At 46.9% G+C, this 26,149-nt stretch overlaps 1 protein-coding gene across 1 annotated transcript in view; it reads right to left on the bottom strand.

The window, feature by feature from the left end:
- The window catches only part of SLCO1C1 (solute carrier organic anion transporter family member 1C1), a 170,834-nt gene extending 145,115 nt beyond the window's left edge, over positions 1-25,719 (bottom strand). The window contains 2 exon segments of the mRNA XM_073650590.1: positions 24,959-25,073; positions 25,388-25,719. Of these exon segments, the coding sequence (XP_073506691.1) occupies positions 24,959-25,057 (99 nt within the window). The 5' untranslated portion in view covers positions 25,058-25,073; positions 25,388-25,719.
- Between the last annotated feature and the right edge of the window lie 430 nt (positions 25,720-26,149).

Here is a 26,149-nt window from a genome sequence, read left to right as displayed (position 1 = left end):
TACAGCTCTCATAGAGATACATTATACATTCTACATGCAGTCACCACTAGGAGGAGCTCACAGCACACAGCGTATACAGCTCCCATAAAGATACATTATACATTCTACCTGCAGTCACCACTAGGAGGAGCTCACAGCACACAGTGTATACAGCTCCCATAGAGATATATTATACATTCTACCTGCAGTCACCACTAGGAGGAGCTCACAGCACACAGTGTATACAGCTCCTATAGAGCTACATTATACATTCTACCTGAAGTCACCACTAGGAGGAGCTCACAGCACACAGTGTATACAGCTCCCATAGAGATACATTATACATTCTACCTGCAGTCACCACTAGATGGAGCTCACAGCACACAGTGTATACAGCTTCCATAGAGATACATTATATATTCTACCTGCAGTCACCACTAGGAGGAGCTCACAGCACATAGGTTTACAGCTCCCATAGAGATGCATTATACATTCTACCTACAGTCACCACTAGGGGGAGCACCCAGCACACAGTGTATACAGCTCCCTTAGAGATATATTATACATTCTACCCTCAACCACCACTAGGAGGAGCTCACAGCACACAGTGTATACAGCTCCCATAGAGAAACATTATACATTCTACCTGCAATCACCACTAGGAGGAGCTCACAGCACACAGTGTATACAGTTCCCATAGAGTTACATTATACATAGTACCTGCAGTCACCACTAGGGGGAGCTCACAGCACACAGTGTATACAGCTCCCATAGAGATATATTATACATTCTACCTGCAGTCACCGCTAGGAGGAGCTCACAGTACACAGTGTATACAGCTCCCATAGAGATACATTATACATTCTACCTGCAGTCACCACTAGGAGGAGCTCACAGATCACAGTGTATACAGCTCCCATAGAGATACATTATACATTCTACGTGCAGTCACCACTAGGAGGAGCTCACAGCACACAGTGTATACAGCTCCCATAGAGATACATTATACATTCTACCTGCAGTCACCACTAGGGAGAGCTCACAGTACACAGTGTATACAGCTCCCATAGAGATACATTATACATTCTACCTGCAGTCACCACTAGGAGGAGCTCACAGTACACAGTGTATACCGCTCCCATAGAGATACATTATACATTCTACCTGCAGTCACCACTAGGAGGAGCTCACAGTACACAGTGTATACAGCTCCCATAGAGATACATTATACATTCTACCTGCAGTCACCACTAGGAGGAGCTCACAGCACACAGTGTATACAGCTCCCAAAGAGATACATTATACATTCTACCTGCAGTCACCACTAGGGGGAGCTCACAGCACACAGTGTATACAGCTCCCATAGAGATACATAATACATTCTACCTGCAGTCACCACTAGGAGGAGCTCACAGCACACAGTGTATACAGTTCCCATAAAGGTACATTATACATAGTACCTGCAGTCACCACTAGGGGGAGCTCACAGCACACAGTGTATACAGCTCCCATAGAGATACATTATACATTCTACCTGCAGTCACCACTAGGAGGAGCTCACAGCACACAGTGTATACAGCTCCCATAGAGATACATTATACATTCTACCTGCAGTCACCACTAGGAGGAGCTCACAGCACACATTGCATACAGCTCCCATAGAGATACATTATACATTCTACCTGCAGTCACCACTAGGGGGAGCTCACAGCACACAGTGTATACAGCTCCCATAGAGGTACATAATACATTCTACCTGCAGTCACCACTAGGAGGAGCTCACAGCACACAGTGTATACAGTTCCCATAGAGATACATTATACATAATACCTGCAGTCACCACTAGGGGGAGCTCACAGCACACAGTGTATACAGCTCCCATAGAGATACATTACACATTCTACATGCAGTCACCACTAGGAGGAGCTCACAGCACACAGCGTATACAGCTCCCATAAAGATACATTATACATTCTACCTGCAGTCACCATTAGGAGGAGCTCACAGCACACACTGTATACAGCTCCCATAGAGATATATTATACATTGTACCTGCAGTCACCACTAGGGGGAGCTCACAGCACACAGTGTATACTGCTCCCATAGAGATACTTTATACATTCTACCTGCAGTCACCACTAGGGAGAGCTCACAGCACACAGTGTATACAGCTACCATAGAGATACATTATACATTCTACCTGCAGTCACCACTAGGAGGACCTCACAGCACACAGTGTATACAGCTCCCATAGAGATACATTACACATTATACCTGCAGTCACCACTAGGAGGAGCTCACAGCACACAGTGTATACAGCTCCCATAGAGATACATTATACATTCTGCCTGCATTCACCACTAGGAGGAGCTCACAGCACACAGTGTATACAGCTCCCATAGAGATACATTATACATTGTACCTGCAGTCACCACTAGGAGGAGCTCACAGCACACAGTGTATACAGCTCCCATACAGATACATTATACATTCTATCTCCAGTCACCACTAGGAGGAGCTCACAGCACACAGTGTATACAGCTCCCATAGAGATACATTATACATTCTACCTGCAGTCACCACTAGGAGGAGCTCACAGCACACAGTGTATACAGCTCCCATAGAGATATATTATACATTCTACCCTCAACCACCACTAGGAGGAGCTCACAGCACACAGTGTATACAGCTCCCTTAGAGAAACATTATACATTCTACCTGCAGTCACCACTAGGGGGAGCTCACAACACACAGTGTATACAGCTCCCATAGAGATACATTATACATTCTACCTGCAATCACCACTAGGACGAGCTCACAGCACACAGTGTATACAGTTCCCATAGAGATACATAATACATAGTACCTGCAGTCACCACTAGGGGGAGCTCACAGCACACAGTGTATACAGCTCCCATAGAGATACATTATACATTCTACCTGCAGTCATCACTAGGGGGAGCTCACAGCACACAGTGTATACTGCTCCAAAAGAGATACTTTATACATTCTACCTGCAGTCACCAATAGGAGGAGCTCACAGCACACAGTGCATACAGCTCCCATAGAGATACATTATACATACTACCTGCAGTCACCACTAGGGGGAGCTCACAGCACACAGTGTATACAGCTTCCATAGAGATACATTATACATTCTGCCTGCAGTCACTACTAGGAGGAGCTCACAGCACACAGTGTATACAGCTCCCATAGAGATACATTATACCTTCTACCTGCAGTCACCACTAGGAGGAGCTCACAGCACACAGTGTATACAGCTCCCATAGAGATACATTATACATTCTACCTGCAGTCACCAATAGGGGGATCTCACAGCACACAGTGTATACAGCTTCCATAGAGATACATTATACATTCTGCCTGCAGTCACTACTAGGAGGAGCTCACAGCACACAGTGTATACAGCTCCCATAGAGATACATTATACATTCTACCTGCAGTCACCACTAGGAGGAGCTCACAGCACACAGTGTATACAGCTCTCATAGAGATACATTATACATTCTACATGCAGTCACCACTAGGAGGAGCTCACAGCACACAGCGTATACAGCTCCCATAAAGAAACATTATACATTCTACCTGCAGTCACCACTAGGAGGAGCTCACAGCACACAGTGTATACAGCTCCCATAGAGATATATTATACATTCTACCTGCAGTCACCACTAGGAGGAGCTCACAGCACACAGTGTATACAGCTCCTATAGAGATACATTATACATTCTACCTGAAGTCACCACTAGGAGGAGCTCACAGCACACAGTGTATACAGCTCCCATAGAGATACATTATACATTCTACCTGCAGTCACCACTAGGTGGAGCTCACAGCACACAGTGTATACAGCTTCCATAGAGATACATTATATATTCTACCTGCAGTCACCACTAGGAGGAGCTCACAGCACATAGGTTTACAGCTCCCATAGAGATGCATTATACATTCTACCTACAGTCACCACTAGGCGGAGCTCACAGCACACATTGTATACAGCTCCCTTAGAGATATATTATACATTCTACCCTCAACCACCACTAGGAGGAGCTCACAGCACACAGTGTATACAGCTCCCATAGAGCAACATTATACATTCTACCTGCAGTCACCACTAGGGGGAGCTTACAACACACAGTGTATACAGCTCCCATAGAGATACATTATACATTCTACCTGCAATCACCACTAGGAGGAGCTCACAGCACACAGTGTATACAGTTCCCATAGAGTTACATTATACATAGTACCTGCAGTCACCACTAGGCGGAGCTCACAGCACACATTGTATACAGCTCCCATAGAGATTCTTTATACATTCTACCTGCAGTCACCACTAGGAGGAGCTCACAGCACACAGTGCATACAGCTCCCATAGAGATACATTATACATTCTACCTGCAGTCACCAGTAGGGGGATCTCACAGCACACAGTGTATACAGCTCCCATAGAGATATATTATACATTCTACCTGCAGTCACCGCTAGGAGGAGCTCACAGTACACAGTGTATACAGCTCCCATAGAGATACATTATACATTCTACCTGCAGTCACCACTAGGAGGAGCTCACAGATCACAGTGTATACAGCTCCCATAGAGATACATTATACATTCTACGTGCAGTCACCACTAGGAGGAGCTCACAGCACACAGTGTATACAGCTCCCATAGAGATACATTATACATTCTACCTGCAGTCACCACTAGGAGGAGCTCACAGTACACAGTGTATACAGCTCCCATAGAGATACATTATACATTCTACCTGCAGTCACCACTAGGAGGAGCTCACAGTACACAGTGTATACAGCTCCCATAGAGATACATTATACATTCTACCTGCAGTCACCACTAGGAGGAGCTCACAGCACACAGTGCATACAGCTCCCATAGAGATACATTATACATTCTACCTGCAGTCACCACTAGGGGGAGCTCACAGCACACAGTGTATACAGCTCCCATAGAGATACATAATACATTCTACCTGCAGTCACCACTAGGAGGAGCTCACAGCACACAGTGTATACAGTTCCCATAAAGGTACATTATACATAGTACCTGCAGTCACCACTAGGGGGAGCTCACAGCACACAGTGTATACAGCTCCCATAGAGATACATTATACATTCTACCTGCAGTCACCACTAGGAGGAGCTCACAGCACACAGTGTATACAGCTCCCATAGAGATACATTATACATTCTACCTGCAGTCACCACTAGGAGGAGCTCACAGCACACAGTGCATACGGCTCCCATAGAGATACATTATACATTCTACCTGCAGTCACCACTAGGGGGAGCTCACATCACACAGTGTATGCAGCTCCCATAGAGGTACATAATACATTCTACCTGCAGTCACCACTAGGAGGAGCTCACAGCACACAGTGTATACAGTTCCCATAGACATACATTATACATAATACCTGCAGTCACCACTAGGGGGAGCTCACAGCACACAGTGTATACAGCTCCCATAAAGATACATTACACATTCTACATGCAGTCACCACTAGGAGGAGCTCACAGCACACAGCGTGTACAGCTCCCATAAAGATACATTATACATTCTACCTGCAGTCACCATTAGGAGGAGCTCACAGCACACACTGTATACAGCTCCCATAGAGATATATTATACATTGTACCTGCAGTCACCACTAGGAGGAGCTCACAGCACACAGTGTATACAGCTCCCATAGAGATACATTATACATACTACCTGCAATCACCACTAGGAGGAGCTGACAGCACACAATGTATATAGCTCCCATAGAGATACATTATACATTCTACCTGAAGTCACCACTAGGGGGAGCTCACAGCACACATTGTATACAGCTCCCATAGAGATTCTTTATACATTCTACCTGCAGTCACCACTAGGAGGAGCTCACAGCACACAGTGCATACAGCTCCCATAGAGATACATTATACATTCTACCTGCAGTCACCACTAGGGGGAGCTCACAGCACACAGTGTATACAGCTCAGATAGAGATATATTATACACTCTACCTGCAGTCACCGCTAGGAGGAGCTCACAGTACACAGTGTATACAGCTCCCATAGAGATACATTATACATTCTACCTGCAGTCACCACTAGGAGGAGCTCACAGATCACAGTGTATACAGCTCCCATAGAGATACATTATACATTCTACGTGCAGTCACCACTAGGAGGAGCTCACAGCACACAGTGTATACAGCTTCCATAGAGATACATTATACATTCTACCTGCAGTCACCACTAGGGAGAGCTCACAGTACACAGTGTATACAGCTCCCATAGAGATACATTATACATTCTACCTGCAGTCACCACTAGGAGGAGCTCACAGTACACAGTGTATACAGCTCCCATAGAGATACATTATACATTCTACCTGCAGTCACCACTAGGAGGAGCTCACAGTACACAGTGTATACAGCTCCCATAGAGATACATTATACATTCTACCTGCAGTCACCACTAGGAGGAGCTCACAGCACACAGTGCATACAGCTCCCATAGAGATACATTATACATTCTACCTGCAGTCACCACTAGGGGGAGCTCACAGCACACAGTGTATACAGCTCCCATAGAGATACATAATACATTCTACCTGCAGTCACCACTAGGAGGAGCTCACAGCACACAGTGTATACAGTTCCCATAAAGGTACATTATACATAGTACCTGCAGTCACCACTAGGGGGAGCTCACAGGACACAGTGTATACAGCTCCCATAGAGATACATTATACATTCTACCTGCAGTCACCACTAGGAGGAGCTCACAGCACACAGTGTATACAGCTCCCATAGAGATACATTATACATTCTACCTGCAGTCACCACTAGGAGGAGCTCACTGCACACAGTGCATACAGCTCCCATAGAGATACATTATACATTCTACCTGCAGTCACCACTAGGGGGAGCTCACAGCACACAGTGTATACAGCTCCCATAGAGGTACATAATACATTCTACCTGCAGTCACCACTAGGAGGAGCTCACAGCACACAGTGTATACAGTTCCCATAGAGATACATTATACATAATACCTGCAGTCACCACTAGGGGGAGCTCACAGCGCACAGTGTATACAGCTCCCATAGAGATACATTACACATTCTACATGCAGTCACCACTAGGAGGAGCTCACAGCACACAGCGTATACAGCTCCCATAAAGATACATTATACATTCTACCTGCAGTCACCATTAGGAGGAGCTCACAGCACACACTGTATACAGCTCCCATAGAGATATATTATACATTGTACCTGCAGTAACCACTAGGAGGAGCTCACAGCACACAGTGTATACAGCTCCCATAGAGATACATTATACATTCTACCTGCAGTCACCACTAGGAGGAGCTGACAGCACACAGTGTATATAGCTCCCATAGAGATACATTATACATTCTACCTGAAGTCACCACTAGGGGGAGCTCATAGCACACAGTGTATACAGCTCCCATAGAGATACATTATACATTCTACCTGCAGTCACCACTAGGAGGAGCTCACAGCACACAGTGCATACAGCTCCCATAGAGATATATTATACATTCTACCTGCAGTCACCACTAGGGGGAGCTCACAGCACACAGTGTATACAGCTCCCATAGATATACATAATACATTCTACCTGCAGTCACCACTAGGAGGAGCTCACAGCACACAGTGTATACAGCTCCCATAAAGATACATTATACATTCTACCTGCAGTCACCATTAGGAGGAGCTCACAGCACACACTGTATACAGCTCCCATAGAGATACATTATACATTCTACCTGCAGTCACCACTAGGAGGAGCTCACAGCACAAAGTGTATACAGCTCCCATAGAGATATATTATACATTGTACCTGCAGTCACCACTAGGAGGAGCTCACAGCACACAGTGTATACAGCTCCCATAGAGATACATTATACATTCTACCTGCAGTCACCACTAGGAGGAGCTCACAGCACAAAGTGTATATAGCTCCCATAGAGATACATTATACATTCTACCTGCAGTGACCACTAGGTGGAGCTCACAGCACACAGTGTATACAGCTCCCATAGAGATACATTATACATTCTACCTGCAGTCACCACTAGGAGGAGCTCACAGCACATAGTGTATACAGCTCCCATAGAGATACATTATACATTCTACCTGCAGTCACCACTAGGAGGAGCTCACAGCACATAGTGTATACAGCTCCCATAGAGATACATTATACATTCTACCTGCAGTCACCACTAGGAGGAGCTCACAGCACACAGTGTATACAGCTCCCATAGAGATACATTAAACATTTTACCTGCAGTCACCACTAGGAGGAGATCACAGCACACAGTGTATACAGCTCCCATAGAGATACATTATACATTCTACCTGCAGTCACCACTAGGAGGAGCTCACAGCACACAGTGTATACAGCTCCCATAGAGATACATTATACATTCTACCTGCAGTCACCACTAGGAGGAGCTCACAGCACACAGTGTATACAGCTCCCATAGAGATACATTATACATTCTGCCTGCATTCACAACTAGGAGGAGCTCACAGCACACAGTGTATACAGCTCCCATAGAGATACATTATACATTCTACCTGCAGTCACCACTAGGAGGAGCTCACAGCACACATTGTATACAGCTCCCATAGATATACATGATACATTCTACCTGCAGTCACCACTAGGGGAAGCTCACAGCACACAGTGTATACAGCTCCCTTAGAGATACATTATACATTCTACCTGCAGTCACCACTAGGGGGAGCTCACAGCACACAGTGTATACAGCTCCCATAGAGATACATTATACATGCTACCTCCAGTCACCACTAGGAGGAGCTCACAGCACACAGTGTATACAGCTCCCATAGAGATACATTATACATTCTACCTGCAGTCACCACTAGGAGGAGCTCACAGCACACAGTGTATACAGCTCCCATAGAGATATATTATACATTCTACCCTCAACCACCACTAGGAGGAGCTCACAGCACACAGTGTATACAGCTCCCATAGAGAAAAATTATACATTCTACCTGCAGTCACCACTAGGGGGAGCTCACAACACACAGTGTATACAGCTCCCATAGAGATACATTATACATTCTACCTGCAATCACCACTAGGAGGAGCTCACAACACACAGTGTATACAGTTCCCATAGAGATACATTATACATAGAACCTGCAGTCACCACTAGGGGGAGCTCACAGCACACAGTGTATACAGCTCCCATAGAGATACATTATACATTCTACCTGCAGTCACCACTAGGGGGAGCTCACAGCACACAGTGTATACAGCTCCCATAGAGATACATTATACATTCTACCTGCAGTCACCACTAGGGGGAGCTCACAGCACACAGTGTATACTGCTCCCATAGAGATACTTTATACATTCTACCTGCAGTCACCACTAGGGAGAGCTCACAGCACACAGTGTATACAGCTCCCATAGAGATACATTATAAATTCTACCTGCAGTCACCACTAGGAGGAGCTCACAGCACACAGTGTATACAGCTCCCATAGAGATACATTATACATTTTACCTGCAGTCACCACTAGGAGGAGATCACAGCACACAGTGTATACAGCTCCCATAGAGATACATTATACATTCTGCCTGCATTCACCACTAGGAGGAGCTCACAGCACACAGTGTATACAGCTCCCATAGAGATACATTATACATTGTACCTGCAGTCACCACTAGGAGGAGCTCACAGCACACATTGTATACAGCTCCCATAGATATACATTATACATTCTACCTGCAGTCACCACTAGGGGAAGCTCACAGCACACAGTGTATACAGCTCCCATAGAGATACATTATACATTCTACCTGCAGTCACCACTAGGAGGAGCTCACAGCACACAGTGTATACAGCCCCATAGAGATATATTATACATTCTACCTGCAGTCACCACTAGGAGGAGCTCACAGCACACAGTGTATACAGCTCCCATAGAGATATATTATCCATTCTACCCTCAACCACCACTAGGAGGAGCTCACAGCACACAGTGTATACAGCTCCCTTAGAGAAACATTATACATTCTACCTGCAGTCACCACTAGGGGGAGCTCACAACACACAGTGTATACAGCTTCCATAGAGATACATTATACATTCTACCTGCAATCACCACTAGGACGAGCTCACAGCACACAGTGTATACAGTTCCCATAGAGATACATTATACATAGTACCTGCAGTCACCACTAGGGGGAGCTCAAAGCACACAGTGTATACAGCTCCCATAGAGATACATTATACATTCTACCTGCAGTCACCACTAGGGGGAGCTCACAGCACACAGTGTATACTGCTCCCATAGAGATACTTTATACATTCTACCTGCAGTCACCACTAGGAGGAGCTCACAGCACACAGTGCATACAGCTCCTAAAGAGATACATTATACATTCTACCTGCAGTCACCACTAGGGGGAGCTCACAGCACACAGTGTATACAGCTCCCATAGAGATACATAAGACATTCTACCTGCAGTCACCACTAGGGGGAGCTCACAGTACACAGTGTATACAGCTCCCATAGAGATACATAATACATTCTACCAGCAGTCACCACTAGGAGGAGATCACAGCACACAGTGCATACAGCTCCTATAGAGATACATTATACATTCTACCTGCAATCACCACTAGGGGGAGCTCACAGCACACAGTGTATACAGCTTCCATAGAGATACATTATACATTCTGCCTGCAGTCACTACTAGGAGGAGCTCACAGCACACAGTGTATACAGCTTCCATAGAGATACATTATACATTCTGCCTGCAGTCACTACTAGGAGGAGCTCACAGCACACAGTGTATACAGCTCTCATAGAGATACATTATACATTCTACCATCATCCACCACTAGGAGGAGCTCACAGATCACAGTGTATACAGCTCCCATAGAGATACATTATACATTCTACCTGCAGTCACCACTAGGAGGAGCTCACAGCAGACAGTGTATACAGCTGCCATAGAGATACATTATACATTCTACATGCAGTCACCACTAGGAGGAGCTCACAGCACACAGCGTATACAGCTCCCATAAAGATACATTATACATTCTACCTGCAGTCACCACTAGGAGGAGCTCACAGCACACAGTGTATACAGCTCCCATACAGATATATTATACATTGTACCTGCAGTCACCACTAGGAGGAGCTCACAGCACACAGTGTATACAGCTCCTATAGAGATACATTATACATTCTACCTGCAGTCACCACTAGGAGGAGCTCACAGCACACAGTGTATACAGCTCCCATACAGATATATTATACATTGTACCTGCAGTCACCACTAGGAGAAGCTCACAGCACACAGTGTATACAGCTCCTATAGAGATACATTATACATTCTACCTGCAGTCACCACTAGGAGGAGCTCACAGCACACAGTGTATACAGCTCCCATACAGATATATTATACATTGTACCTGCAGTCACCACTAGGAGGAGCTCACAGCACACAGTATATACAGCTCCCATAGAGATACATTATACATTGTACCTGCAGTCACCACTAGGTGGAGCTCACAGCACACAGTGTATACAGCTCCCATAGAGATACATTATACATTCTACCTGCAGTCACCACTAGGAGGAGCTCACAGCACACAGTGTATACAGCTCCCATAGAGATACATTATACATTCTACCTGCAGTCACCACTAGGAGGAGCTCACAGCACACAGTGTATACAGCTCCCATAGAGATGCATTATACATTCTACCTACAGTCACCACTAGGGGGAGTACCCAGCACACAGTGTATACAGCTCCCTTAGAGATATATTATACATTCTACCCTCAACCACCACTAGGAGGAGCTCACAGCACACAGTGTATACAGCTCCCATAGAGAAACATTATACATTCTACCTGCAGTCACCACTAGGGGGAGCTCACAACACACAGTGTATACAGCTCCCATAGAGATACATTATACATTCTACCTGCAATCACCACTAGGAGGAGCTCACAGCACACAGTGTATACAGTTCCCATAGAGATACAATATACATAGTACCTGCAGTCACCACTAGGGGGAGCTCACAGCACACAGTGTATACAGCTCCCATAGAGATACATTATACATTCTACCTGCAGTGACCACTAGGGGGAGCTCACAGCACACAGTGTATACAGCTCCCATAGAGATACATTATACATTCTACCTGCAGTCACCACTAGGGGGAGCTCACAGCACACAGTGTATACAGCTCCCATAGAGATACTTTATACATTCTACCTGCAGTCACCACTAGGAGGAGCTCACAGCACACAGTGCATACAGCTCCCATAGAGATACATTATAGATTCTACCTGCAGTCACCACTAGGAGGAGCTCACAGCACACAGTGTATACAGCTCCCATAGAGATACATAATACATTCTACCTGCAGTCACCACTAGGGGGAGCTCACAGTACACAGTGTATACAGCTTCCATAGAGATACATTATACATTCTACCTGCAGTCACCACTAGGAGGAGCTCACAGTACACAGTGTATACAGCTCCCATGGAGATACATTATACATTCTACCTGCAGTCACCACTAGGAGGAGCTCACAGCACACAGTGTATACAGTTCCCATAGAGATAAATTATACATAGTACCTGCAGTCACCACTAGGGGGAGCTCACAGCACACAGTGTATACAGCTCCCATAGAAATACATTATACATTCTACATGCAGTCACCACTAGGAGGAGCTCACAGCACACAGTGTATACAGCTCCCATAGAGATACATTATACATTCTACCTGCAGTCACCACTAGGACGAGCTCACAGCACATAGGTATACAGCTCCCATAGAGATACATTATACATTCTACCTGCAGTCACCACTAGGGGGAGCTCACAGCACACAGTGTATACAGCTCCCATAGAGATACATAATACATTCTACCTGCAGTCACCACTAGGAGGAGCTCACAGCACACAGTGTATACAGTTCCCATAGAGATACATTTTACATAGTACCTGCAGTCACCACTAGGGGGAGCTCACAGCACACACTGTATACAGCTCCCATAGAGATATATTATACATTGTACCTGCAGTCACCACTAGGATGAGCTCACAGCACACAGTGTATACAGCTCCCATAGAGATACATTATACATTCTACCTGCAGTCACCACTAGGAGGAGCTCACAGCACACAGTGTATACAGTTCCCATAGAGATACATTTTACATAGTACCTGCAGTCACCACTAGGGGGAGCTCACAGCACACACTGTATACAGCTCCCATAGAGATATATTATACATTGTACCTGCAGTCACCACTAGGATGAGCTCACAGCACACAGTGTATACAGCTCCCATAGAGATACATTATACATTCTACCTGCAGTCACCACTAGGAGGAGCTCACAGCACACAGTGCATACAGCTCCCATAGAGATACATTATACATTCTACCTGCAGTCACCACTAGGGGGAGCTCACAGCACACAGTGTATACAGCTCCCATAGATATACATAATACATTCTACCTGCAGTCACCACTAGGAGGAGCTCACAGCACACAGTGTATACAGCTCCCATAAAGATACATTATACATTCTACCTGCAGTCACCATTAGGAGGAGCTCACAGCACACACTGTATACAGCTCCCATAGAGATATATTATACATTGTACCTGCAGTCACCACTAGGAGGAGCTCACAGCACACAGTGTATACAGCTCCCATAGAGACACATTATACATTCTACCTGCAGTCACCACTAGGAGGAGCTCACAGCACACAGTATATACAGCTCCAATAGAGATACATTATACATTCTGCCTGCATTCACCACTAGTAGGAGCTCACAGCACACAGTGTATACAGCTCCCATAGATATACATTATACATTCTACCTGCAGTCACCACTAGGAGGAGCTCACAGCACACAGTGTATACAGCTCCCATAGAGATACATTATACATTCTACCTGCAGTCACCACTAGGAGGAGCTCACAGCACACAGTGTATACAGCTTCCATAGAGATACATTATACATTCTACCTGCAGTCACCACTAGGGGGAGCTCACAGCACACAGTGTATACAGCTTCCATAGAGATACATTATACATTCTACCTGCAGTCACCACTAGAAGGAGCTCACAGCACACAGTGCATACAGCTCCCATAGAGATACATTATAGATTCTACCTGCAGTCACCACTAGGAGGAGCTCACAGCACACAGTGTATACAGCTCCCATAGAGATACATAATACATTCTACCTGCAGTCACCACTAGGGGGAGCTCACAGTACACAGTGTATACAGCTCCCATAGAGATACATTATACATTCTACCTGCAGTCACCACTAGGAGGAGCTCACAGTACACAGTGTATACAGGTCCCATGGAGATACATTATACATTCTACCTGCAGTCACCACTAGGAGGAGCTCACAGTACACAGTGTATACAGCTCCCATAGAGATACATTATACATTCTACCTGCAGTCACCACTAGGAGGAGCTCACAGCACACAGTGCATACAGCTCCCATAGAGATACATTATACATTCTACCTGCAGTCACCACTAGGGGGAGCTCACAGCACACAGTGTATACAGCTCCCATAGAGATACATAATACATTCTACCTGCAGTCACCACTAGGGGGAGCTCACAGTACACAGTGTATACAGCTCCCATAGAGATACATTATACATTCTACCTGCAGTCACCACTAGGAGGAGCTCACAGTACACAGTGTATACAGGTCCCATGGAGATACATTATACATTCTACCTGCAGTCACCACTAGGAGGAGCTCACAGTACACAGTGTATACAGCTCCCATAGAGATACATTATACATTCTACCTGCAGTCACCACTAGGAGGAGCTCACAGCACACAGTGCATACAGCTCCCATAGAGATACATTATACATTCTACCTGCAGTCACCACTAGGAGGAGCTCACAGCACACAGTGTATACAGTTCCCATAGAGATACATTATACATAGTACCTGCAGTCACCACTAGGGGGAGCTCACAGCACACAGTGTATACAGCTCCCATAGAAATACATTATACATTCTACATGCAGTCACCACTAGGAGGAGCTCACAGCACACAGTATATACAGCTCCCATAGAGATACATTATACATTCTACCTGCAGTCACCACTAGGAGGAGCTCACAGCACACAGTGCATACACCTCCCATAGAGATACATTATACATTCTACCTGCAGTCACCACTAGGGGGAGCTCACAGCACACAGTGTATACAGCTCCCATAGAGATACATAATACATTCTACCTGCAGTCACCACTAGGAGGAGCTCACAGCACACAGTGTATACAGTTCCCATAGAGATACATTATACATAGTACCTGCAGTCACCACTAGGGGGAGCTCACAGCACACAGTGTATACAGCACCCATAGAGATACATTATACATTCTACATGCAGTCACCACTAGGAGGAGCTCACAGCACACAGCGTATACAGCTCCCATAAAGATACATTATACATTCTACCTGCAGTCACCATTAGGAGGAGCTCACAGCACACACTGTATACAGCTCCCATAGAGATATATTATACATTGTACCTGAAGTCACCACTAGGAGGAGCTCACAGCACACAGTGTATACAGCTCCCATAGAGATACATTATACATTCTACCTGCAGTCACCACTAGGAGGAGCTCACAGCACACATTGTATATAGCTCCCATAGAGATACATTATACATTCTACCTGCAGTCACCACTAGGAGGAGCTCGCAGTACACAGTGTATACAGCTCCCATAGAGATACATTATACATTCTACCTGCAGTCACCACTAGGAGGAGCTCACAGCACACAGTGCATACAGCTCCCATAGAGATACATTATACATTCTACCTGCAGTCACCACTAGGGGGAGCTCACAGCACACAGTGTATACAGCTCCCATAGATATACATAATACATTCTACCTGCAGTCACCACTAGGAGGAGCTCACAGCACACAGTGTATACAGCTCCCATAAAGATACATTATACATTCTACCTGCAGTCACCATTAGGAGGAGCTCACAGCACACACTGTATACAGCTCCCATAGAGATATATTATACATTGTACCTGCAGTCACCACTGGGAGGAGCTCAAAGCACATATGTATACAATTCCCATAGAGATGCATTATACATTCTACCTGCAGTCACCACTAGGGGGAGCTCACAGCACACAGTGTATACAGCTCCCATAGAGATGCATTATACATTCTACCTGCAGTCACCACTAGGGGGAGCTAATTTACCTAATTTACACATTATCTATAAAATAAAAGAAGATTATATAAAGTTGCCTTGAGTGGTGGCAGCAGACAGGATCTTATGTATCTCTGTATACAGGGAGCTCCCCCTAGTGGTGGCTGCAGACAGGATCTTATCATGTATCTCTGTTTACAGGGACCTCCCCCTAGTGGTGGCTGCAGACAGGATCTTATCATGTATCTCTGTATACAGGTAGCTCCCCCTAATGGTGGCTGCAGACAGAATCTTACCATGTATATCTATATACAGGGAGCTCCCCCTAGTGGTGGCTGCAGGCAGGATCTTATCATGTATCTCTGTATACAGGGAGCTCCCCCTAGTGGTGACTGCAGACAGAATCTTATCATGTATCTCTGTATACAGGGAGCTCCCCCTAGTAGTGGCTGCAGACAGGATCTTATATCTCTGTATACAGGGAGCTCCCCCTAGTGGTGGCTGCAGACAGAATCTTATCATGTATCTCTGTATACAGGGAGCTCCCCCTAGTGGTGGCTGCAGACAGAATGTTATCATGTATCTCTGTAAACAGGGAGCTCCCCCTAGTGGTGGCTGCAGACAGGATCTTATCATGTATCTCTGTACACAGGGAGCTCCCCCTAGTGGTGGCTGCAGACAGAATCTCATAATGTATCTCTGTATATAGGGAGCTCCCCCTAGTGGTGACTGCAGACAGAATCTTATCATGCATCTCTGTATACAGGAAGCTCCCCCTAGTGGTTACTGCAGACATGATCTTATCATGTATCTCTGTATACAGGGAGCTACCCCTAGTGGTGACTGCAGACAGAATCTTATCATGTATCTCTGTATACAGGAAGCTCCCCCTAGTGGTGACTGCAGACAGAATCTTATCATGTATCTCTGTATACAGGGAGTTCCCCCTAGTGGTGGCTGCAGACAGGATCTTATCATGTATCTCTGTATACAGGGAGCTCCCCCTAGTGGTGACTGCAGACATGATCTTATCATGTATCTCTGTATACAGGGAGCTCCCCCTAGTGGTGACTGCAGACAGAATCTTATCATGTATCTCTGTATACAGGAAGCTCCCCCTAGTGGTGACTGCAGACAGAATCTTATCATGTATCTCTGTATACAGGGAGCTCCCCCTAGAGGTGACTGCAGACTGAATCTTATCATGTATCTCTGTATACAGGGAGCTCCCCCTAGTGGTGGCTGCAGACAGGATCTTATCATGTATCTCTGTATACAGGGAGCTCCCCCTAGTGGTGACTGCAGACAGAATCTTATGATGTATCTCTGTATACAGGGAGCTCCCCCTAGTGGTGGCTGCAGCCAGAATCTAATAATGTATCTCTGTATATAGGGAGCTCCCCCTAGTGGTGACTGCAGACAGGATCTTATCATGTATCTCTGTATACAGGGAGCTCCCCCTAGTGGTGACTGCAGAAAGAATATTTTCATTTATCTCTGTATAAAGGGAGCTCCCCCTAGTGGTGGCTGCAGACAGAATCTTATCATGTATCTTTATATACAGGGAGCTCCCCCTAGTGGAGGATGCAGACAGAATCTTATCATGTATCTCTGTATACAGGGAGCTCCCCCTAGTGGTGGCTGCAGACAGAATCTTATCATGTATCTCTGTATACAGGTAGCTCCCCCTAGTGGTGGCTGCAGACAGAATCTTATCATGTACCTCTGTATACAGGGGGCTCCCCCTAGTGGTGGCTGCAGACAGAATCTTATCATGTACCTCTGTATACAGTGGGCTCCCCCTAGTGGTGGCTGCAGAGAGGATCTTATCATGTATCTCTGTATACAGGGAGCTCCCCCTAGTGGTGGATGCAGGCAGGATCTTATCATGTATCTCTGTATACAGGGAGGTCCCCCTAGTGGTGGCTGCAGACAGGATCTTATCATGTATCTCTGTATACAGGGAGCTCCCCCTAGTGGTGGCTGCAGACAGGATCTTATCATGTATCTCTGTATACAGGGAGCTCCCCCTAGTGGTGGATGCAGGCAGGATCTTATCATGTATCTCTGTATACAGGGAGGTCCCCCTAGTGGTGGCTGCAGACAGGATCTTATCATGTATCTCTTTATACAGGGAGCTCCCCCTAGTGGTGGCTGCAGACAGGATCTTATCATGTATCTCTGTATACAGGGAGCTCCCCCTAGTGGTGACTGCAGACAGGATCTTATCATGTATCTATGTATACATGGAGCTCCCCCTAGTGGTGGCTGCAGACAGAATCTTACCATGTACCTCTGTATACAGGGGGCTCCCCCTAGTGGTGGCTGCACACAGAATCTTATCATGTACCTCTGTATACAGTGGGTTCCCCCTAGTGGTGGCTGCAGAGAGGATCTTATCATGTATCTCTGTATACAGGGAGCTCCCCCTAGTGGTGACTGCAGAAAGAATCTTTTCATTTATCTCTGTATAAAGGGAGCTCCCCCTAGTGGTGGCTGCAGACAGAATCTTATCATGTATCTTTATATACAGGGAGCTCCCCCTAGTGGTGGCTGCAGATAGGATCTTATATATCTCTGTATACAGAGAGCTCCCCCTAGTGGTGACTGCAGACAGGATCTTATCATGTATCTCTGTATACAGGGAGCTCCCCGTAGTGGTGACTGCAGACAGAATCTTATCTTGTATCTCTGTATACAGGAAGCTCCTGATAGTAGTGGCTGCAGACAGGATCTTATATCTCTGTATACAGGGAGCTCCACCTAGTGGTGGCTGCAGACAGAATCTTATCATGTATCTCTGTATACAGGGAGCTCCCCCTAGTGGTGTCTGCAGACAGGATCTCATCATGTATCTCTGTATACAGGGAGCTCCCCCTAGTGGTGGCTGCAGACAGGATCTCTTCATGTATCTCTGTATACAGGGAGCTCCCCCTAGTGGTGGCTGCAGACAGAATCTCATAATGTATCTCTGTATATAGGGAGCTCCCCCTAGTGGTGACTGCAGACAGAATCTTATCATGCATCTCTGTATACAGGAAGCTCCCCCTATTGGTGACTACAGACAGAATCTTATCATGTATCTCTGTATACAGGGAGCTCCCCCTAGTGGTGACTGCAGACATGATCTTATCATGTATCTCTGTATACAGGGAGCTCCCCCTAGTGGTGACTACAGACAGAATCTTATCATGTATCTCTGTATACAGGAAGCTCCCCCTAGTGGTGACTGCAGACAGAATCTTATCATGTATCTCTGTATACAGGGAGCTCCCCTTAGTGGTGACTGCAGACAGAATCTTATCATGTATCTCTGTATACAGGGAGCTCCCCCTAGTGGTGGCTGCAGCCAGAATCTAATAATGTATCTCTGTATATAGGGAGCTCCCCCTAGTGGTGACTGCAGACAGGATCTTATCATGTATCTCTGTATACAGGGAGCTCCCCCTAGTGGTGACTGCAGAAAGAATATTTTCATTTATCTCTGTATAAAGGGAGCTCCCCCTAGTGGTGGCTGCAGACAGAATCTTATCATGTATCTTTATATACAGGGAGCTCCCCCTAGTGGAGGATGCAGACAGAATGTTATCATGTATCTCTGTATACAGGGAGCTCCCCCTAGTGGTGGCTGCAGACAGAATCTTATCATGTATCTCTGTATACAGGTAGCTCCCCCTAGTGGTGGCTGCAGACAGAATCTTATCATGCATCTCTGTATACAGTGAGCTCCCCCTAGTGGTGGCTGCACAGAGGATCTTATCATGTACCTCTGTATACAGGGGGCTCCCCCTAGTGGTGGCTGCAGACAGAATCTTATCATGTACCTCTGTATACAGTGGGCTCCCCCTAGTGGTGGCTGCAGAGAGGATCTTATCATGTATCTCTGTATACAGGGAGCTCCCCCTAGTGGTGGATGCAGGCAGGATCTTATCATGTATCTCTGTATACAGGGAGGTCCCCCTAGTGGTGGCTGCAGACAGGATCTTATCATGTATCTCTGTATACAGGGAGCTCCCCCTAGTGGTGGCTGCAGACAGGATCTTATCATGTATCTCTGTATACAGGGAGCTCCCCCTAGTGGTGGATGCAGGCAGGATCTTATCATGTATCTCTGTATACAGGGAGGTCCCCCTAGTGGTGGCTGCAGACAGGATCTTATCATGTATCTCTGTATACAGGGAGCTCCCCCTAGTGGTGGCTGCAGACAGGATCTTATCATGTATCTCTGTATACAGGGAGCTCCCCCTAGTGGTGACTGCAGACAGGATCTTATCATGTATCTCTGTATACATGGAGCTCCCCCTAGTGGTGGCTGCAGACAGAATCTTACCATGTACCTCTGTATACAGGGGGCTCCCCCTAGTGGTGGCTGCACACAGAATCTTATCATGTACCTCTGTATACAGTGGGTTCCCCCTAGTGGTGGCTGCAGAGAGGATCTTATCATGTATCTCTGTATACAGGGAGCTCCCCCTAGTGGTGACTGCAGAAAGAATCTTTTCATTTATCTCTGTATAAAGGGAGCTCCCCCTAGTGGTGGCTGCAGACAGAATCTTATCATGTATCTTTATATACAGGGAGCTCCCCCTAGTGGTGGCTGCAGATAGGATCTTATATATCTCTGTATACAGAGAGCTCCCCCTAGTGGTGACTGCAGACAGAATCTTATCATGTATCTCTGTATACAGGGAGCTCCCGGTAGTGGTGACTGCAGACAGAATCTTATCATGTATCTCTGTATACAGGAAGCTCCTGCTAGTAGTGGCTGCAGACAGGATCTTATATCTCTGTATACAGGGAGCTCCACCTAGTGGTGGCTGCAGACAGAATCTTATCATGTATCTCTGTATACAGGGAGCTCCCCCTAGTGGTGGCTGCAGACAGGATCTCATCATGTATCTCTGTATACAGGGAGCTCCCCCTAGTGGTGGCTGCAGACAGGATCTCTTCATGTATCTCTGTATACAGGGAGCTCCCCCTAGTGGTGGCTGCAGACAGAATCTCATAATGTATCTCTGTATATAGGGAGCTCCCCCTAGTGGTGACTGCAGACAGAATCTTATCATGCATCTCTGTATACAGGAAGCTCCCCCTATTGGTGACTACAGACAGAATCTTATCATGCATCTCTGTATACAGGGAGCTCCCCCTAGTGGTGACTGCAGACATGATCTTATCATGTATCTCTGTATACAGGGAGCTCCCCCTAGTGGTGACTACAGACAGAATCTTATCATGTATCTCTGTATACAGGAAGCTCCCCCTAGTGGTGACTGCAGACAGAATCTTATCATGTATCTCTGTATACAGGGAGCTCCCCTTAGTGGTGACTGCAGACAGAATCTTATCATGTATCTCTGTATACAGGGAGCTGCCCCTAGTGGTGGCTGCAGACAGAATCTTATCATGTATCTCTGTATACAGGGAGCTCCCCCTAGTGGTGGCAGCAGACAGAATCTTATCATGAATCTCTGTATACAGGGAGCTCCCACTAGTGGTGGCTGCAGACAGAATCTTATCATGTATCTCTGTATACAGGTAGCTCCCCCTAGAGGTGGCTGCAGACAGGATCTTATCATGTATTTCTGTATACAGGGAGCTCCCCCTAGTGGTGGCTGCAGACAGGATCTTATCATGTATCTCTGTATGCAGGGAGCTCCCCCTAGTGGTGACTGCAGACAGAATCTTATCATGTATCTCTGTATACAGGGAGCTCCCCCTAGTGGTGGCTGCAGCCAGAATCTAATAATGTATCTCTGTATATAGGGAGCTCCCCCTAGCGGTGACTGCAGACAGGATCTTATCATGTATCTCTGTATACAGGGAGCTCCACCTAGTGGTGACTGCAGACAGAATCTTATCATGTATCTCTGTATACAGGGAGCTCCCCCTAGTGGTGACTGCAGAAAGAATCTTTTCATTTATCTCTGTATAAAGTGAGCTCCCCCTATTGGTGGCTGCAGACAGAATCTTATCATGTATCTCTGTATACAGGGGGCTCCCCCTAGTGGAGGATGCAGACAGAATCTTATCATGTATCTCTGTATACAGGGAGCTCCCCCTAGTGGTGGCTGCAGACAGAATCTTATCATGTATCTCTGTATACAGGTAGCTCCCCCTAGTGGTGGCTGCAGACAGAATCTTATCATGTATCTCTGTATACAGGGAGCTCCCCCTAGTGGTGGCTGCAGAGAGGATCTTATCATGTACCTCTGTATACAGGGGGCTCCCCCTAGTGGTGGCTGCAGACAGAATCTTATCATGTACCTCTGTATACAGTGGGCTCCCCCTAGTGGTGGCTGCAGAGAGGATCTTATCATGTATCTCTGTATACAGGGAGCTCCCCCTAGTGGTGGATGCAGGCAAGATCTTATCATGTGTCTCTGTATACAGGGAGCTCCCCCTAGTGGTGGCTGCAGACAGGATCTTATCATGTATCTCTGTATACAGGGAGCTCCCCCTAGTGGTGGCTGCAGACAGGATCTTATCATGTATCTCTGTATACAGGGAGCTCCCCCTAGTGGTGGCTGCAGACAGGATCTTATCATGTATCTCTGTATACAGGGAGCTCCCCCTAGTGGTGGCTGCAGACAGGATGTTATCATGTATCTCTGTATACAGGGAGCTCCCCCTAGTGGTGGCTGCAGACAGGATGTTATCATTTGTCTCTGTATACTGGGAGCTCCCCCTAGTGGTGGCTGCAGACAGAATCTTATCATGTATCTTTGTATACAGGGAGCTCCCCCTAGTGGTAGCTGCAGACAGAATCTTATCATGTATCTCTGTATACAGGGAGCTCCCCCTAGTGGTGACTGCAGAAAGAATCTTTTCATTTATCTCTGTATAAAGTGAGCTCCCCCTATTGGTGGCTGCAGACAGAATCTTATCATGTATCTCTGTATACAGGGGGCTCCCCCTAGTGGAGGATGCAGACAGAATCTTATCATGTATCTCTGTATACAGGGAGCTCCCCCTAGTGGTGGCTGCAGACAGAATCTTATCATGTATCTCTGTATACAGGTAGCTCCCCCTAGTGGTGGCTGCAGACAGAATCTTATCATGTATCTCTGTATACAGGGAGCTCCCCCTAGTGGTGGCTGCAGAGAGGATCTTATCATGTACCTCTGTATACAGGGGGCTACCCCTAGTGGTGGCTGCAGACAGAATCTTATCATGTACCTCTGTATACAGTGGGCTCCCCCTAGTGGTGGCTGCAGAGAGGATCTTATCATGTATCTCTGTATACAGGGAGCTCCCCCTAGTGGTGGATGCAGGCAGGATCTTATCATGTATCTCTGTATACAGGGAGCTCCCCCTAGTGGTGGCTGCAGACAGGATCTTATCATGTATCTCTGTATACAGGGAGCTCCCCCTAGTGGTGGCTGCAGACAGGATCTTATCATGTATCTCTGTATACAGGGAGCTCCCCCTAGTGGTGGCTGCAGACAGGATCTTATCATGTATCTCTGTATACAGGGAGCTCCCCCTAGTGGTGGCTGCAGACAGGATGTTATCATGTATCTCTGTATACAGGGAGCTCCCCCTAGTGGTGGCTGCAGACAGGATGTTATCATGTGTCTCTGTATACTGGGAGCTCCCCCTAGTGGTGGCTGCAGACAGAATCTTATCATGTATCCTTGTATACAGGGAGCTTCCCCTAGTGGTAGCTGCAGACAAGATGTTATCATTTATCTCAGTATACAGGGAGCTCCCCCTAGTGGTGGCTGCAGACAGAATCTTATTATGTATCTCTGTATACAGGGAGCTCCCCCTAGTGGTGACTGCAGAAAGAATCTTTTCATTTATCTCTGTATAAAGGGAGCACCCCCTAGTGGTGGCTGCAGACAGAATCTTATCATGTATCTCTGTATACAGGGTGCTCCCCCTAGTGGAGGATGCAGACAGAATCTTATCATGTATCTCTGTATACAGGGAGCTCCCCCTAGTGGTGGCTGCAGACAGAATCTTATCATGTATCTCTGTATACAGGTAGCTCCCCCTAGTGGTGGCTGCAGACAGAATCTTATCATGTATCTCTGTATACAGGGAGCTCCCCCTAGTGGTGGCTGCAGAGAGGATCTTATCATGTACCTCTGTATACAGGGGGCTCCCCCTAGTGGTGGCTGCAGACAGAATCTTATCATGTACCTCTGTATACAATGGGCTCCCCCTAGTGGTGGCTGCAGAGAGGATCTTATCATGTATCTCTGTATACAGGGAGCTCCCCCTAGTGGTGGCTGCAGACAGGATCTTATCATGTATCTTTGTATACAGGGAGCTCCCCCTAGTGGTGGCTGCAGACAGGATCTTATCATGTAACTCTGTATACAGGGAGCTCCCCCTAGTGGTGGCTGCCGACAGAATCTTATCATGTATCTCTGTATACAGGGAGCTCCCCCTAGTGGTGGCTGCAGACAGGATCTTATCATGTATCTCTGTGTACAGGGAGCTCCCCCTAGTGGTGGCTGCAGACAGGATCTTATCATGTAACTCTGTATACAGGGAGCTCCCCCTAGTGGTGGCTGCAGACAGAATCTTATCATGTATCTCTGTATACAGGGAGCTCCCCCTAGTGGTAGCTGCAGACAGGATGTTATCATGTATCTCTGTATACTGGGAGCTCCCCCTAGTGGAGGCTGCAGAATCTTAGTGAATGACAGATCATTACCGTTAATCCTCCGCTGCGGCCCCTCTTGGTCTGGAGCGCCGTGCACTGACACCCGGAGGACGATCGTCCCGGTGCGGATCTCTCTTTCTTTGGATCCATCTCTCAGGCGTCCAGTCTATAGAATAGTGAAGGGAACATGGCAGTGAGGGGTTTGGAGGTGTCATTCTTAGTCCCTGTTATCAAACCCCGCAAACCATTAGTGTTAACAGCACAGAGTATTTCAGGAGGGGAATGTGCTGATCTTGTGTGAGGTCACAGGCTGAGACTTTCATTCCGAAAAGTTTGAGCCCTCTCGGCAGCACAGAGTGTTTCAGGAGCACAGTGTGCTGATCCTTAGGTACGCGCTCCCTATATTCCCCGGATGGCGATATATGGAGGGGCGAGGGTGGGTGCCGTCCCGGGCCGGGGGTCTGGGATTAGGCTCTTTACCTCGGAGCAGCGGTGGCGGGAGCCTCAGACCTCGGAGCACATGTTGGGCCGGAGGAGGTAGCGAGGGCTGTGATTTCACGCCTTATAAGCTCGGGCTGCACAATCGCTGATCCCCGGATAATGCACCTTTTTCTTTCCCAATTAGAGGGGGACATTGCGGACATTCCCTCGCTGACGTCCGCCTCCCCTCTGAGACCCGATTCTTCCAAAGAAAGGCGAAACCTGCGGCCGGAGCTGGCGATACAATAACGTGACGTCCAAAGAAAGACCCTGCGCTGCCCCCATTGTCTGCCAGACCCCGCACAGCTCCAGGCACCACACCGCCAGGTCTGAGACTCAGGGGGCAGGTGCAGCTGACCCCCACAGGCTGCCCCCTGGAGGAGCATGCCGAGCACTGCAGCCAAGATGGAGCATGCAAACATGGAAAGCCCCCCAACCCTTTATCCTCCAGTCACCCCCAGAGCTGCGGTCATTATTCTGCTGTTACATCGTGTCTTATCCTCCATTCACCTCAAGAGCTGCAGTCACTATTCTGCTGTTACATCGTGTCTTATCCTCCAGTCACCTCTAGAGCTGCAGTCACTATTCTGCTGTTACACCGTGTCTTATCCTCCAGTCACCTCCAGAGCTGCAGTCTCTATTCTGCTGTTACATCATGTCTTATCCTCCAGTCACCTCCAGAGCTGCACTCACTATTCTGCTGTTACACCGTGTCTTATCCTCCAGTCACCTCCAGAGCTGCACTCACTATTCTGCTGTTAC

This window comes from Phyllobates terribilis, unplaced genomic scaffold, assembly GCF_046119375.1.
Source record: "Phyllobates terribilis strain yellow unplaced genomic scaffold, ASM4611937v1 Scaffold_10__3_contigs__length_209671492, whole genome shotgun sequence".
NCBI lineage: Eukaryota > Metazoa > Chordata > Amphibia > Anura > Dendrobatidae > Phyllobates > Phyllobates terribilis.
The sequence above is the reverse complement of the archived record's forward strand: the minus strand, read 5'-3'. Positions and strand labels throughout refer to the sequence as shown.